At 43.6% G+C, this 17,452-nt stretch overlaps 1 protein-coding gene across 13 annotated transcripts in view; it reads right to left on the reverse strand.

The window, feature by feature from the left end:
- The window catches only part of HTT (huntingtin), a 136,491-nt gene that overhangs the window by 74,797 nt on the left and 44,242 nt on the right, over window positions 1-17,452 (reverse strand). For all 13 annotated transcript variants that reach the window (XR_003432310.1, XM_027103848.1, XM_027103846.1 and 10 more), the window contains 12 exons: window positions 14,404-14,756; window positions 11,335-11,458; window positions 10,959-11,077; window positions 9,206-9,317; window positions 8,817-8,954; window positions 7,846-8,004; window positions 7,650-7,747; window positions 6,476-6,615; window positions 5,410-5,473; window positions 5,059-5,159; window positions 2,554-2,700; window positions 1,404-1,524 (listed from right to left, as the gene is read on the reverse strand). Coding sequence is in view for 12 of the 13 variants with exons in the window: in XM_027103848.1 (XP_026959649.1) it covers window positions 1,404-1,524; window positions 2,554-2,700; window positions 5,059-5,159; window positions 5,410-5,473; window positions 6,476-6,615; window positions 7,650-7,747; window positions 7,846-8,004; window positions 8,817-8,954; window positions 9,206-9,317; window positions 10,959-11,077; window positions 11,335-11,458; window positions 14,404-14,756 (1,676 nt within the window). In the remaining variant the exon portion in view is untranslated. The remainder of the gene's footprint in view (window positions 1-1,403; window positions 1,525-2,553; window positions 2,701-5,058; window positions 5,160-5,409; window positions 5,474-6,475; window positions 6,616-7,649; window positions 7,748-7,845; window positions 8,005-8,816; window positions 8,955-9,205; window positions 9,318-10,958; window positions 11,078-11,334; window positions 11,459-14,403; window positions 14,757-17,452) is intronic.

Genomic DNA, 17,452 nt, shown 5'->3' on the forward strand with positions numbered 1-17,452 from the left:
AGGTTTAAGGAGGGTCGATTATATCCCAGTGAGGAGAGGCCAGGAGTGATGCACCTCCTCTGGCTCCAACTTTAACCATCGTGCTCCCCGCCCCCACCAGGAGTGCCCTTCCTACCCCAGCTCACCCCACCCCATCTGCTCCTGCAGATTAATGTCCATCTTCCTAACCAGACTGAAAGAACCACAAGGGCAGGGATCCTCTTAGTTTTTACATCCCAAGCCTAGAACACTGTCTGACATACGTAGGCCACAATAAATACAAATAATGTTTATAATATTTTGAACAAATCAAGGGAAGACCAAACTGCAGACAGCCCAGACAATATTTAAGTTTGAAAGGCACTTATATCCTTATCAAGATAGTCTAATCATAACTGCCTGAGTTTTCACAACATGAAAGCATTCCTTCTGTCACATAAAATAAATGACAAGATTTAACCTGGTAATCAGCAAATTGGCACTACTTTCGTGTAACATTCTTTTTTTCTGATTATGGAAGTTAGACCTGTTCATTTTAGAAAATTTGTGAATATCTTAAAAAGCATAATCATTCATAATCCTAAAATTTATTTTGGAACTTTTCTGCCCATCATTTTCTTAAGTATGTAAGAAATGCGTTTAATGTGAACATTATTTTTCACAAGCAGGGTCTGTCTGTGCACAGGCATACACAGTTTTGTACTGCGCCTTCTTTCACTCATTATAACCCAGATGGCCATTCTACAGATTGTTCAAAACCCTCCAAAGCACCATGTTAATAAGTGCATAATAAACATATCACCATCTATACAGAATTTAGTTATAATCAGAACTTAATCAGTTTTGGACTCTTGGACATTATGGTTCTTTTACAATTTCAGCATCACAAATAATGATACAGATAATCACATTACACAAAAATCTTTGTTGGCATTTCTGATTTTTTTCCGCTTCGTATGTATTATAAAGTCACTGAGTCAATTAGTCTAGAGATATTTTAAACTTCTGATATACTACCAATTCAGATTATGGTAGTTTTTCTTTTCTTTGTTATGTCTTCCTAGACTGGCTGATTGATTGATTGACTGATTTTAATTTTTTGGCCGCGACGCGCGGCTTGTGGGATCTTAGTTCCCAGCCAGGGACTGAACCCAGGCCCGCGGCAGTGAAAGCGCCAATTCCTAACCACCGGACCGCTGGGGAGTTCCCCTGGCTGAATTTTTTTACAATGAACATATTTAATGTTCAGAAAAAAAAAAGTTGTTTCCATTCCCATTGGAATAAACCCAGGTTTTATTCACAGAAGCACAATTTCTTAGTAAGCCGCACATATAAGAGCTCTAATACAAGCATCCTACCGTTAAGAACTGACCACACAAACTACTGAAAAGTAACCTCATTAAGACCAACCAAAAGAGTCTTACTGTGAGCGCCCTCGTGGTTGATGTGATTAGCTCATGAGAAACTGCTGCAATGACTCTCGAAAGGTTATTTTCCATAGTGACGTCTGTTATGCTTGGTAGTAGGTTATAGCCTCTATATATTCTAATGAGAAAGAGACGTGGAGACTTATAATCTACCACTGAAGCTTATGACATTTTCAAAATTCAAATGGCACTTAAAATTTTAAGATTAAAGGCTACAAGAGGTTAAAGCAGTCTTGACTTTTAAGTTAAAGAAAGACTGGGAATAAAGGTGGTCATTATTCTAGGAAAATGGCTGCGATCACCCCTCTCCTCCTCCAGTTCCCAACACCACAGCACTGGAGCAATGCTCTCTTCGACACAGCCTTGCCTGCAATCTCTCTACGTGTCCAAAGCTGCCCATTTTTCAAGCTTTAAGTTAAAAGAAATCCTTCATGAATCTACTCCTGATTCTGGACAAAAGAAAGTCCTTTCCCACTACAGTACTGCCACTTTTCCATACTCCATTCCTGGCACGTGTCAATTTCAGTCCCTCCTTGTAGTTACATACGAATTCTAATTCCCCAACTACATAAATGAAGCCCAGGTAGGATTAGCGTTGATTCACTTTTGTTTCCCTCAGTGTCCTGTCCTCAACAATAAAAAACACAGTCTATGTTAGTCTTCTAGTCTAAAAGACACAGAAAAGAATGGGCTGTGTACAACCATTTGAAATTGTATATAAAAGACTCTCACAAAAAAATGTGAATAATAATAATTGCACATCACTGAACTAGCGATAACCCTAAATAACACTGACACTCTTTAACAACCTGCTCACCTAAACAGTAATGTCATGATATAACTATACTCTTCATAGGTAACACAAATATAGTGAAAATTTTAAGGACAAATTTTTAGAGAAGACATAGCATTAGAGTCCTAGAGAAAAATACAGCTGTCGGTATGTGGCTCATAACCAACGATCATACGATTTACGAGGTCACTGCTGTGTGGCTGCAGCAGAGCTTAAATAAAGAGGCGGGGTGGTAGACCCTGAAAAAGAGAAGCGCCCCATCAAGGGAGGAGCGCCTATTCCAAGCGTTTTCTCTAGAAAACACGAGGCTTTAGAGTGAGCCCAGGGCACGCTTTCCTCGGCTAGCAGGGGTACCTGGTTATGGTGCTGGTGGAGAAGTGAGACGGAGGCTGCGCCTCGTGCATGAGAGGCTTCAGGTGAACGCTGCTTTGACCTCTCGCCATGGCCACGACTGCGTCAGCCTGTCCTTGGTCGCACTTATAAAACAGCTTCGGGACAAGCCTGACATAAAAGCAAGGTTTATTTTCCTTAGAAAGTACCTGAAACCCACCTGTGATCCCCTCCCTCCGGCTACCCAAAGACACTTCCTTCGTCAGGGGAATTAAGAGCAGAGGCTCCGATCGCAGGGCTACTCCCCCACAAACCCGCTCTGAAAAGACCAGGCGCTGGACTCTCTTCCTGTCTGTCATACAGTTACATACATCTCTCTACACATAATTAAATGCTTTGATTTAAAAAACCTTGAAAGTTCTCTTTCTAACCATCTTGATCAGCGTCAACAAGTGCGTGAAGCCAAGGTGCACAGGAAGCACTGAGTACAGGGCAGATCTGAATGCCAGGGGCTGTCCCTTACTCTCTTCTGCAATTTTGTCTGCAAAACCGTCCCACACACTCCCAGGTGCAGAGCTCCAGCTGAGGTCCCTCACAAATCCAAAGTGAACTCAGAGGCACAATGCAGGGGGCACATGGGCGCCTCCCTGCAATCAGCGCTCGGCACACGCCCTGTGTGAGCACTCACACGCCTACAGACGGGCCCATAACTTTTAGAAACAGTCAACTGTTTTATCACATTAGTTTGCAAACCCAGTGTCTTTACTTAAAGTCTCTTTCCTCCATGAAGACCTGGTCGTAAGTATAATTTTTTCCTAAGGCTTAATAAACTACTATCATTCACAGAAAATGGTAAAGATCCAAGATCTTTGATCAAGTAAGTTATATAAATCCAGTTAAATCCATGAAAAGGTACACCTCACAAGTAATCAAAGAAATGCAAATGACCGCATTGAAAACCGAAAGAATATCCACCGAAATGTAACTGGTTTTCTTTTGAGCAGTTTGATTACAAAGATTTTTATTTCCTCCTTTACATTTTTCCTAAATTTTGTTCAGTAAACATTACTTTTAAAACAAGATAGAAGTTACTTTAATAGGAAATACCAATGACTGCCTGAACAACTGACACATATTTAACTTCTTTTGAAATACTGTTTTGGTGAGAAGAATCAGGCACAATCCTATTCTGGGAGTGGGAGCATAAACTGATCTGTTTCTGGACAGTAATTTCACAATAAGTACCAAAACCCATAAAAATCCACTTCTAGGTATCTACCCATGAGAAATGAAAAGCATGATTCATAGTAGTCAAAAAGTGAAAATAATAATACCACCTGGTGAAGGTATAAATAAAACAGAGTATTATCTATGTAACAGAATACTATTCAACAATGAAAGGAACAAACACACCACGTAGCATGGACAAATCTCAAAAACTAGGCAAAAGAAGCCAGACGCCAAAGTCCCATCTGTTTATTATGTGACCTCATTTATATAGAACATGTAGAAAAGGCAAACCTCTAAAGTCAGGAAACAGATTAGTGGTTGCCTGTGGCCAGGTGGGAATTGGGAATTATTGCAAATGGGCACAAAAGATCTTTTTGAGATGATGGAAATGTTCTAAAATTGGATTGTGGTGAAGGTTGCATAACTCTGTAAATTTACCAAAACTCATTTAACTGTACACTTAAAATGTGTAAATTTTAGAGATATAAAATTATACCTCAATAAAGCTACTAGGGAAAATCAGAAAGCTTGCCTGGCCTAGTAACTCAACTTCCAGGAATTAATTCTAAGAAAAAAAATTACACATAAACATTTATGTATAACAACAGTCACTGAACCATTATTCATTATTTAAATCAATAAAGATTTAATATCCAACCAAATAATATTTATATAAAAATTTATCACAACTACATAGTGAAAAAGTGGCCACTAACTAAAAAACTTTTTAAACAATATTTACAGGCTTTATTTATCTCACACTATATGAAATGTCATGCACTTCAGTAGGGAAATATGAATATATTTGAATAGAGGGTGCCGCCCCAGACAACAATGCCAGTTAAAATTTCTTTTTTAGAAGAGTATTTCCAACAGGAAGATGCTAATAATACATTATGTGGAAATTATCAGATAACAGAACTGCATGTACATTTTGTCCCAATTTTGAAAAAGAAACTTGTACACAGGATTACAGGAAAAAATGTTAACAGTGGTTATCTCCAATGGTAGAACCGAAGGTGATTTTTCCAGTGCTAGTCTCCATATTTCAAAATTCTGGCCATGAAAGTGCATTACTTTTATAATATGAAGCTAGTACTTTGTTGTTTAAATTTCCATTTTAGACCCTTAAGGTAGTGAAAAATACCTTTTTTGATAGTTTAAGAGTAGCTGACTGTGAGCTCAAAAGATTTAGGAATACTGCCCCATGTCCTCTGAATTTTCCCCTCTCTTCCCATTCTCGTATCATTTAGTACTTTAACCAAGAAAGTGAAAAGAGATAAAATACTTGGTAAGTACCTCGTTAACGAAGCTGCAGCAACGTGGCGCACCCTGGGGTCTTCATCCCCAAGCAAATAGATGACAATGTTATTGAGCACTCGTTCTTGCAGTTTTAAAAGCTTTGGAAAGAAGGATAATAAAAACAGATATATTAACTAAGTTTTAGGTCAGATATTTTGGAAAGCCAGTGAGGAAGAACTCAACATCACCAGTCCTAAAGTCACGCATACAATCACAACTTTCAGGATGTCAATAAATACTTCATGTGAAATAAATCTAGGACAGAATGCATTCCAAGACATTCTACTCCACTAGGAAAGTGCACTTCCTGGAAGTTAAATCACGGCCTCACAAAAATGAAGGGCTTACCCCTGTATAATGATGGGCCCTTCTGTGTAGGTTTTCTGCTTTTGCCTCCAAAAAGCTCACCAACCTAACACAAAAGAACATATTTCACAATGAAACAATTTAGTTACTGAACAAACACCCGCTGATGGCCTGCACGACTGACAGAGCAAGGAAGACGGCCGGTTCCAGCACATTAACCAAGAGCCAGGGAAGGCTCTGAGGCAGCCTTGCTTAAAACAGCAGAAAGACTCACGTTTTCCAAACAAGTAGAATTTACACTGCTCTCCTGACTCCAGACTCAGTCAGACACTGCTCAGGAAACTATTTTCCTTCAAAATGGATATGAGCAGCTGTTATTTTGAAAGACCCAAGTGCCCTACAGAATCAGCTCAGAGGGGCAGACTGTGGGGAGGGGGCTGAGACTCTGGTGCCTCCCCAAGACCGGAAGGTCCCCGCCCGCCCCGCTCAGGGTCCTGTCTGTGAGGCGTAGGTGAAAGCAACCCCGACTTCATGGAGATGTTGTGAGGTTGAGAGAAGGTAACCCACAGAGGTCACCTAGCCCAGCCTGGCACGCAACAAGCACTCTATAAATGGCGGCTGAAAAGCACAATATTCCCGGACAATAAAGGACCATTTCCCGTCTAAAAGAAAGCATGGAGAGAAATCATCTGGAAAGAAAATTTACTCTTAGAAAATGAAAACTGCAAGGCATCAGAAGTTATTTTTAGCTGCAACACAATACAGATCAGCTAAGTTCAGTACAGTGCTAAGTACACTCGTTTAAACAAGCACAAGTGACACAAGCTTCACTGTCTTAGAAGTTCGAGCTCTTTTATTCACACCACCCAGAACACCTAGATGACTAAGACTACTGGAAAACCCCACTCCTCTGCCTGTACGTAAACATTCCAGGAAGGGGGCAAAGTCAAGGAGGAGACGGGCAGCGGCAGCCGTGCAAACCACTCCGATGCTGACACGGGTCACTTGATAAGCGTCACTACTGGCACCAGCGGACCGGGTCTTCCAACGCCTGTTCAGACTTGGGAGCGGCTGTGGTTCGCCGACCCGACGAGCCCGACTCACTCACCTGAAGTCGATCTCTGCCACGGTCTCCAGAAGCTCCGTCCTCACCAGCCAGTAGGAGCTGCTCCGCAGGGCCAGCATGTCGGTGAGGAGCTGCAGCCCCCACTCGCTGTAGCTGCTGCTGCAGAGACTCATGACGCAGAGCTGGAAGGCACAGCGGGCGGCAGGTGGGCCTCCGCCGACCCCTCCCACCGTCCCCGCTCCGTCTTCCTTTAACAGCGACAGGGATGCTGCCCTGTTTCCACATCTCTCAGAAACACTTATGATATACACTCACCTCCATAAACTCGAGTTGCAAAGTAAATGTGTCCCTTCCACAAAACCGTTTTCTTCCCCGTCTCTGCCTCTACCCTGGCCTCTCCTCCCAGACACCAGCCTCGCCATCACCGACCACGCGCCACACCGCCACCACTAAACCCGAGCTCAGCCACGCGCCCAGCACACGGGACACAGCACCCGAGCCCTTCCTGACGTGACCCTGCCCTTGGCCGCACGAGCGGACAGGACGGGGCTTCCGAGGCTGCACCCTCCCCCGAGCCCTGAGCACACTCGTGGGCAGTTCCACACACGGCCTGCTGCCTGCCGCCAACCCCCTTCCTTCTGCTCCAGCAAAGACAGACTGACTGAAACTTGGCAAACAACTCGCACTGAGGAACAATTCTGGCCGGGCCAAAGGGACGGTATCCCATAAATCTGACAATTGTAGGGTTTTTGTTTTGATTTTTACTGGTTAACTTGGACTGCTGTTGACTAGCCAGTTGTGATTTATGAACCAGCTGATATAAAGTTTCCTACCACATAAAGGACTGGGGCTCTCCCTCGACAAAAAACAAAGGGGATTAAATAACCCCTATGCCTCACTTTAACTCTATCCATTCTATGGGACTGAAAGAGTTGTTGGTTTTTTAATTCAACAGGTTTTACGCTTAATGTGAGCAAGGTACAGACACCCTTTAGGGAAGGTATACTTCAAACAAATATTCTGAGATTTAAATCAAAGTCTATTAAACCTTAACTGTTGGCAATGTTTTCCTTCTAAGGCTGAGTGGTGGATACACAGATGTTTATTATTGTTCAGAATATCTGGAAATATTTAATGTTAAGCTCCAATTTTAACTGTAACATTGGTAAAATTTCCACTAATCAAAGAAGTGATTTCCACAAATGACTATGCTCACCCTCACAGCTGTACAAGCCAACTTGCAAGTAACAGAAGATTCGTCCTTCAAAGTTTTCTGCAGCAGGGGAATGCAGTCCGCCAGAGAAAATGTATTTCCTGATCGGAAAAGCAAGGAACAAACACCTTCATGTGAACCTGAACATGAGAATGCCATCTGGAAGAGACAACACTGAAAAATGAACACTCGACGTTACCTGTCAGGGTTCTGACGGTGCCCATCCAGTCTCCCACGTGGAAGCGGGACCTGCTGAGGATGGAGGAGACAAGGGTCCCACAGAGGATAGCTGTGGCTCCTCTGACCTGCGGGTCCCCATGGTCGATGTAGTTCAAGATGTCTGACACGTACTGCTCCTCTGTGGAGAGAGACGGCCGGCCACTGTACAAGTCCCTACCGTCAACTTTCTAACTCAGGGCAAAGGCTGAATTCTCAGGAAAGAAAAAGAGGGCGAGGCAGTGATCCTAATCTAGAAAAGACTTGAATATAATAACCATCAGTGGTAAAAACGTTTCCGGGTTTAAAGATTCTATATTCATCCTTCAACACAATAGATTTTCTGGATTATAATTCCAGGTTGTCAGCCAATAATCAAAATTCCAAGGTTTCATCTCAAAAAATTATTAGAGAACCTCAAACTTGTCCATACTTACCTAATATAAATTCAAAAGCATGGGTTGTCCCCTTGCCCAAGGAAAGACAGAGAGCAGGCAGGAGGATAACTTTAGGGGAGCGAGTCTTCCCACCATTCACTGTATCGTGAGAATACGCCCCAGAACGTGCATGACAGGAGACTGGCTCGCTGCTGCCCCAGCTGGTCTCGGTGCCCACTGGCTCTGAGTGTCAACACCTGGCCTGGGTGGTGTGGCCCAAAGCCATTTTGATTATATACAATTTGTGCTTTTGGTATAAATCCAATTCATATGCAAATAAGCTCTGCCGTTCCCAGATTTCTATCGCTTTGTTGTATGTGTTTCAACTAAACGCTGCATCTATAGGGGGTCCAGGAAGCTAAAAACATGACTGTGTGTTTTATGGAGAACACTCCTCAAATGCCGCAAATCAGCTAAGAAAACTTAGTGCTCTAAAACTAAAATAGTCAAGACGGTTTGAAATAGTTTTCAAAATAATGACTGAACGTGAGGAATAAGATACAAACTTTGAACGTACCAGGGTATTCCATGGTGTCAAGCGGTGCTCTGTAAAGTCTGCCGAAGAAAGATTCAGGGTGAAGGGCCACAGCAGCTCCAACACAGCTGAGCGCCAGTGCCTTCACGCTGACCCTCACATCCCTGTCCGGAACCAAGGCTGCAAACAAATACACCTGGGTCACCTTCAGCTTCAAAGCAGCACATATCTAGCTTCCAAATACACAAAACTAGACCCACTAAACCAGCTGCTCCCGTCTTCCCCTCCCTCCCGCTCCGGTCAGTGAAAACCAAAGCTCGTCCCCAGATTCTACTCTGTCTGCTGCAAACAGGCACAAAGCTGGTTCCCAAGATGACCTCTGAAACCTAAAGTCATTCCCTTCAACTCTGCACCTGCCTTTCTACACTTACCGTGTTTTTCCCCAGTTAGCAAAAATGAAGCGGACAGAAGGCGGACACAATGGACAAGAGGAGCAGAATCTTCATCACTGGACTGGCCAATGTCGCCTTTGATCCGGCAGGGCTGGAACAGAAAAACTGACACTTGTTTGTCTTATAATCACGGAACCCACCCATTGATTCGTTAGTTCATCCAACAGATAGTTCCAGAACAGCAGCTGTGCCAGGCGCTTGGGATGCAGAGACGCCTACCTTCACCCACAGGTGCCCAACCTCACGGGCCACGGCAGAGCAGAATCAGACCAGCCAGAGGGAGTCCTGACCCGGGGCCATGTGGGCTGTGGCAGGGCTGAGCCCAATGTGCAGGGAGGGAGCCACACAGGAGGGCAGCTGAGACCTGGCATCCGGGGGAAGCTCCTCGGGCAGAGGAAAGAGCCTGGGGGAGCCCAAAGCTGTGAGGGGTGGGCCTGGTGCGAGGGGGCCCAGAAGGGACAGCCGAGGTCGCTACAGCGACTGAGCATCGTGGAGGGACTAAGTACAAAACACTACTTCTTGCCCTCAAGGAATTTAAAATTAGCTGGGAATACAGGACACTTACACGGACAAGGTAAGCAAGAGGGATAATTTAAACAGTTCAATGGACAAGTGAGCAGCAACAAAACCCCGAACAACCTGATTAAAAAATGGGCAGAGGACTTGAACAGCCATTTTCCAAAGACGGCATACGAATGGCCAATAAACCCACGAAAAGATGCTCAACACCACTAATCAGGGAAATTCAAATCAAAGCCACAGTGATACACCACTTCACACCCAGTGTGATGGCCACTCTCAAAAAGAGCAGAAAACAGCAAGTGCCGGCGAAGATGTGGAGAAAATGGAATGCTGGTGCACTGTGGGTAGGAACGTAAAATGGTGCAGCTGCTGCGGAAAACAGTACAGTGTTTCCTCAAAAAATTAAAAACGGAACTATCACATGATCCAGCAATTCCACTTCTGACATATACCCTAAAGAAATGAAATCAGGGTCTTGAAGAGGTATTTGTACACTCACTGATAACAGCATTATTTACAACAGACAAAATGTGGAAGTAACCCAAGTGTCCATTAAGAGATGAGGAGAAAGAAAAGCAAAATGTAGTAAACACGTTCTGACACCTGCTACAACACGGATGAACCTTGAGGACATTCTGCTGAGTGAAACAAGCCTGTCACAAAAGGACAAATCCCGCATGGTTCCACGTATATGAGGTCCCTAGAGTCACCAAGTCCATAGAGACAGAAAGCAGAATGGTGGGTGAGAGGGGCCGGGGGCCGGGGGAACGGGAGGTTAGTGTCTAATGGGGACAGAGTTCCAGTTTGGGAAGATGGGAAAAGTTCTGTGGATGGATGGTGGTGACGGCTGCACAACAGTGTGAATGCACTTAATACCACTGAACTGTACACTTCAAAATGGTTACGACGGTAAATTTTGTTATGAGTGTTTTACCACAATAAATAAACAAACAAACAAATCAATTCAATGGAACAAAACCAAGAATGTTGCAAGGCCATGCATGACCACCAGATGGTGAGGACGCGCTCACACCTGGAGAGGCAGAAAAGCAGAGCAGACCCGGGAAGAGGTCAATACGCGAAGGGGAGACAGCTGAGCAAAAGCTCAGCGACGGGAAAGCCAAGAGCGTGGTGGACAGGCAGCACCAGGGCACTGCCGAACGCTCACGGGAGCTCGGGATGCTGAGCAGTCTCGGCCTAAGTGTCTCACCTTGTTTTCTGGATCTCCTGGCTCAGCAGCTTCATCTCTTGAGACAAATTTATCTATACTGCTGTCAGATGGCTGCCTGCTGTGGCCCATGCTTTGCAACAAATGTGCTTGTTGAAGGGCTTCAAAATCAGAGAAAGAGAGGTTAAGTGACAAGTTTCCAATTAAAACACAAATACACATATTTACAAAAAGTCAATAGGAAACCACAGGACTTAGATTAAAAAAGGGATAATAACTTCTCAATTGATTTTCCACATTTGCTATTTACACCTCAGGAAACAAAGACACCAGGAGATTTCTTCTCAGAAGCTGAGATATAAGAGGTCAGGGTTGAAGACAAGGCCGCTCCGTAGTACATGGCCTGAAGTCAACGTACCGATGGAAGAGTTTCTGAAAGCCTCTGCGTCTTCATCAGGAAGAACCACAGCAGCGTCCTCGTCCTCGTCCTGGGGCTGCCCCACTTGCATCCCTGGGTACTGGCTGTCGGCACCATCTAATACCTAAACAGTTCAAGAGGGGCTGTGAGGGTTCTGAAGTGCGACCACCGAGTGCGACCACCACCAAGCCCTCCAACGTGGAAGGCAAAAGCAAAACCCCACAAATAACACGGACCACATCTCACACGCCAACACGAAGGTCACTTCTTCAAGTACACATGGGTGCGTGCGTGTACGTTATCAAGAGCTGACTGACCACGCATTACTGCTACATTATAAAAAGCTTTTGTAACTCTAAAAATTCCAAAACAATTCCAATCTGAACATTTCTCTTTTTGATTACAAAAAGAAAAAAAATCCAAACAAAAGTCTTTGTGTTCACAAGCAAATTTTACAGTAAGTCAAAAATGAGGAAAAATCTTTTAGACAAAAGTCTACCAATAGGTTATCCCCTAAACTGTTAGAAATGACCCAACTAAGTTTTGGGCACAATATTTCATATATTTAGCCATATATGTGGGTTATGATTTCATACAGCAAAATTTTTCACATCCAATTGTAATTGACCTGAAAAACTGAGTGATGTACCTTCAGTATGCAAGTTAAATTATCACTGAAATAAATTCTATATCATTTAAAAAATCATCCCAAATCCCTCCAGTTAAATTAAAAAGAAACTGAGCTACTTGCTCAAAAAGAACCAAGAAAGAAATGATTTCCTCCACTCTCCACACTGTTTTAAAAAAAAAAGAACCCACACAGGTTAAAATGAGAAGTTTCACCACAATAAAAAACAACATTTTTTGAATATCATACTACACCCCAGGCAGGCTCAAAAGTAATTACATGTATTATTTCCCTTATCCTCATAAGCCTTAACAACATAAGTACTGTCATCCTCTTCATTTCGTGGATAAGAAAACTGAGGCAAGAAGGGCCATAACTGTGCTAGGCTACACAGCTTGTAAATGGCCGAGGCAGAATTCTCATCGTGGTGGGCTCCCTCCAAGACAAGCCCCGAACTGGGCTATCTCATGAGGACAATCCCCACCCCCTACAGTTGGCTTATTTTTCTCTATGGCACTTATTGCTATCTGACTATGTGTTTATTTACCTGTTGATTACTGGCTCATCATCTGCCCCACCCACACAGGCACACACTCTAGAACAGAGGCAGGCAAACTACATCGGTGTGCCAAACCTGGCCCACCAGCTGTTTTTGTAAATAAAGTTTTATTGGAACACAGTCATGCACGTTCATTTACATATTTACGGCTGCTCTGGCACTTCAACAGCACAGATGAGTATACAACACAGGTCATATGGTTCACAAAGCCAAAGATATTTATTATCTGGCCCTAAATGGGAAGAGTTTGAGGAGTCCCACTCTAAAATACTAGCTTTGGGCTTCCCTGGTGGCGCAGTGGTTGAGAATCTGCCTGCCAATGCAGGGGACACGGGTTCGAGCCCTGGTCTGGGAAGATCCCACATGCCACGGAGCAACTAGGCCCGTGTGCCGCAACTACTGAGCCTGCGCTCTAGAGCCCATGAGCCACAACTACTGAGCCTGCGCGTCTGGAGCTTGTGCTCCGCAACAAGAGAGGCCACAACAGTGAGAGGCCTGCGCACCGTGATGAAGAGTGGCCCCCACTTGCCGCAACTAGAGAAAGTCCTCGCACAGAAACGAAGACCCAACACAGCCAAAAATAAATAAATTAATTAATTAATTAAATTAAAAAATATATATATTAGCTTTGTGTGAGCAGTTTTGTATGTTGTGCCCTCTACTTCATCTGCGGCTTGTAGGACAATCCCTGGAACATAACAGATGCTCAGTACATTTGTTCAGCCAATAACTAATGACTAAATAAAGGACATGGAAGCACCTCATAAATCAGAAAGAACTCTGCCAGTGTGAGAAGCATCAAGGGAAGAGGTTTAGTTCCCTGCAGGCTACAGCCCGGCGTGGGTCCCTGGCCCAGCCCTACCACACAACATACAGCTGCTGCAGCACTCCCAGATGGGAGGCTTTCACAACCTCCTATGGTCATTCAGTCCTACTTCTAGCAAACCTGCCCAGAAATTATCTACTGTGAAAAGGCAAGATGAAAGCTGGTGCAATAAGCAAACAACAGAAACTTCCTCCGCACACTTAACGTGCTACTGAGCCCAGCGCTTTCCCAACCTTCTCTTCTCCCAGCCTACTGGTTAGCACTCTTCACCCTTTCCTGACTTAAAATCATTTCCCACCGTTCCCGTTATCTGTCCTATCCTCCTCCAGGTCTTCTAGTTAAAAACCCCAACCGTGAGCCCCCTTCTCCAGCCGAGTAAGCGGCAATCCACTCGGCCATTAGGAACCACATCCACGTGACAGGTGGAGAGCTGCCAGTGCTTTAGCTCATGATTTGTAACGCACAGTTTCTGTATTCATTTAAGTAAAATATATATATATATTCTTAATAAAATGCATTCAATAGTAGCAAAACAACAGTACAAACTGTTTCGATAAAATGGCGCTGTAAAGTCTGGCATATACCTGTAGCAAACCTTAGACCACTCTTGAGGCGCTTCTTGTCCACTAACTCAGATAAGAGGCCCTCAGAGCCATGCTCAAGATGGGACATGTTGTAAAAGGTTTTGAAAAGTCAAAAAGGGTTAAAATAACGCACAGTATTAATGTTATTAATCATCCAGCATTAAGACCACAGGTCTGTTAATAACAGGCTCCTCAAGGACTTTCAAAATAATGACTTAACCTGTGCCCAACAAGATACTAAGAAACTTTTAATGCACTTGTGACCTCCACGTTCGGCACAAAAGACACTGGGCTGTTTCCTTCAGTGAAGGACTCAGATGGGGCCGAGCTGCCTGTTAAGGATCTGAGCTGGTGACCTCTACACTATTATCAGTGGGTCAGATGAATGGAGTGAGCCAGCAGGAGGGTCCAGGTCTGGGCCTCCAGGGAAGGCCCCTCTGAAGAAACCGGGCTGCCCCCTCCAACCACTCACAATTTCAGAACTGTCGGAAGGGGTCACGGCTGAATCGGGCCCCTCGGTGGTGGTCTGGGAGCTGTCACTGATGGGAGAGGAGGCCTGGGTCCCATCGTTCAGGTCCATGGCAGGGTCAGACGGGACAGCGCTAATCTGGCTGGAGCTGTGGCTCAAGATGTCCTCCTCGTCCCCGTCAGTGGCACCACTCGTCAAGTCACAGCCGGTCAGATCCACCGAGTCCGTCTGAAGTGTGTGCTGTGACCGGGGCTGCTCAGTGATGATGTCGTGACCCACAGAGTCGGCAGCTGAGCCAGGAGTGGAGACCCCAGAAGAGGCAGCCAGCTCACCACCAATCTCACCCTTGACTGAGGCTGAAGACAAAGAAACACTCATTCTTCAAAGGGTCAGGAAAAGCATTCAATACGGGATCAGATATTTGCAAAATACCCCAAAGTTCACTATCAGCAAATGTTTTAACTGCAAGAATCCCTGAAATACAGTGAAAATATGAACTACTCAATTTCAAAAGCAAGACAACAGTGCATCCTTCAAACATGTTTACTGTATTATTTACTTACCTTTTACTATATTACAGTATTGATAAAATAAGGATCACAAGTAGATACTTTTTAAGTGCTGTGAATATTCTCAAATGGCATTTCAGTGCAAAACCTGAACCCTGCCCAGCAACACTGCCACCTCCAGTTCTTAAGCAACTGGTCCAGCCTGAGCGTGGAGCAGCCACAAGACTTAGGCGATTCCTAGGCAGCCTGGTCAGGGGCACAGGCTGGGTGGTCACAAATGCCTGGAGCAGGGCTTCCCTGGTGGTGCAGCGGTTGAGAGTCCGCCTGCCGATGCAGGGGACAGGGTTCGAGCCCTGATCCGGGAAGATCCCACATGCCACATAGCAACTAAGTCCGTGCGCCACAACTACTGAGCCTGCGCTCTAGAGCCCAAGAGCCAACACTACTGAAGCCTGCGTGCCTAGAGCCCGTGCTCCACAACAAGACAAGCCACTGCAATGAGAAGCCCGCACACAGCAACTAAGAGTAGCCCCCGCTCGCCACAACTAGAGAAAGCCCACGCACAGCAACAAAGACCCAACGCAGCCAAAAATAAATAAATTTATTTAAAAAAGCAAAAAACAAAAAAACCCCAAATGCCCGGAGCTCTAAGCAAGCAGTGCTCTTGGAGATGGGCTTTCCTTCTTCCCAGACCCTGTTCAAGACCTCTAAGCCAGTCCTACTCTCCGGTAGCGTAAAGTTTCACATTTTCCTAGTTTAGTTTTTAAATTCCCATTTAAAAAAAAACAAAAAACAAAACAAACAAACAAAACACCATTATGGGGACTTCCCCGGTAGCACAGTGGTTAAGACTCTGTGCTCCCAGTGCAGGGGGCTTGGGTTCGATCCCTGATCAGGGAACTAGATCCCACACGCATGCCTCAACTAAGAGTTCATATGCCACAACTAAGGAGCTGGCAAGCTGCCACTAAGGAGCCCACCTGCTGCAACTAAGACCCGGTGCAACCAAATAAATAAATAAGTAAAATTATTTATTTATAAATAAATAAATAAATAAATAAATATACTACCACTACATAAAAATCTACACCAGGCTGTTAGCAGTGTCACTCCTGTAGGCCAGTGGGTCAATGAGCACTTGGGCTTTATAATGTTGTGTATAGCTGCAATTTTTTTGTTGTTTTAACTTTATTTTTGTAAGTTAAAAAATCAATTTCTATTTTGTAGACTAAATCAATAAATAAGTAATCACCACTGAAATCATTCAGATTTTCCTTCCCCAGTATTTCAGCCTCATTTTCAGTTATCTAAAAATATTATTTTGCACAGGGTTATACAACCCAAACCACTCTCATTTAATCCAATTATTAGTATCTTACTAAATACTCATCTTTCACAAGATGAATAAAGAGCTTAGATAACTATTTGTAAACAAATGTAAATTTCTTCCAAGTTAAATTATCCTCAGACAATTTTTTTTAATTGAGGTATAGTTGATTTACAATGTTTCAGGTGTACAGCAGTGATTCAGCTACATGCATATATATATATATATATATATATATTTACAGATTCCTTTCCATTATAGGTTATTACAAGACATTGAATATAGTTCCCTGTGCTATACAGTAGGTCCTTGTTTATCTATTTTATATATAATAGTGTGTATATCTGTTAAACCCAAATTCCCAATTTATCCCTCTCCTGCTCTTTCCCCTCTGGTAACCATAAGTTTGTTTTCTTTGTGAATCTATTTCTGTTTTGTAAATGAGTTCATTTGTATCATCTTTTTAAGACTCCACATATAAGTGCTAACATACGATATTTGTCTTTCTCCGTCTGACTTACTTCACTTAGTATGATAATCTCTAGGTCCATCCATGTTGCTGCAAATGTCATTATTTCATTCTTTTTTATGGCTGAATAGTATTCCATCGTATATATGTACCACGTCTTCTTTAAGCATTTCTCTGTCGATGGGCATTTAGATTGTTTCCACGTTTTGGTTATTGTAAGTAGCGCTGCAGTGAACATATGGGTGCATGTATCCTTTCAAACCATGTTTTTCTCTGGATATATGCCCAGGAGTGAGATTGCTGGATCATATGGTAGCTCGATTTTCAGTTTTTTAAGGAACTTCCACACTTCCACTTTTCCGTAGTGGCTGGACCAATTTACATTCCCACCCACAGTGTAGGAGGGATCTCTTTTCTCCACACCCTCTCCAGCATTTATTATTTGTAGACTTTTTGATGATGGCCATTCTGACTGGTGTGAGGTGGTACCTCATTGTAGTTTTGATTTGCATTTCTCTAATAATTAGTGATAATGAATATCTTTTCATGTACCTGTTGGCTATCTCTATGTCTTCTTTGGAGAAATGTCTATTTAGGTCTCTGCCCATTTTTTGATTGGACTGTATATTTTTTTTACATGAAGCTGTATGAGCTGTTTGTATATTTTGGAAATTAATCCCTTGTCGGTCTCGTCACTTGCAAATATTTTCTCCCATTCTGTAGGTTGTCTTTTCATTTTCTTTATGG

This window comes from Aethalodelphis obliquidens, unplaced genomic scaffold, assembly GCF_003676395.1.
Source record: "Aethalodelphis obliquidens isolate GAN/ISIS:26980383/991018 unplaced genomic scaffold, ASM367639v1 scaffold6, whole genome shotgun sequence".
Classification (NCBI taxonomy): domain Eukaryota; kingdom Metazoa; phylum Chordata; class Mammalia; order Artiodactyla; family Delphinidae; genus Aethalodelphis; species Aethalodelphis obliquidens.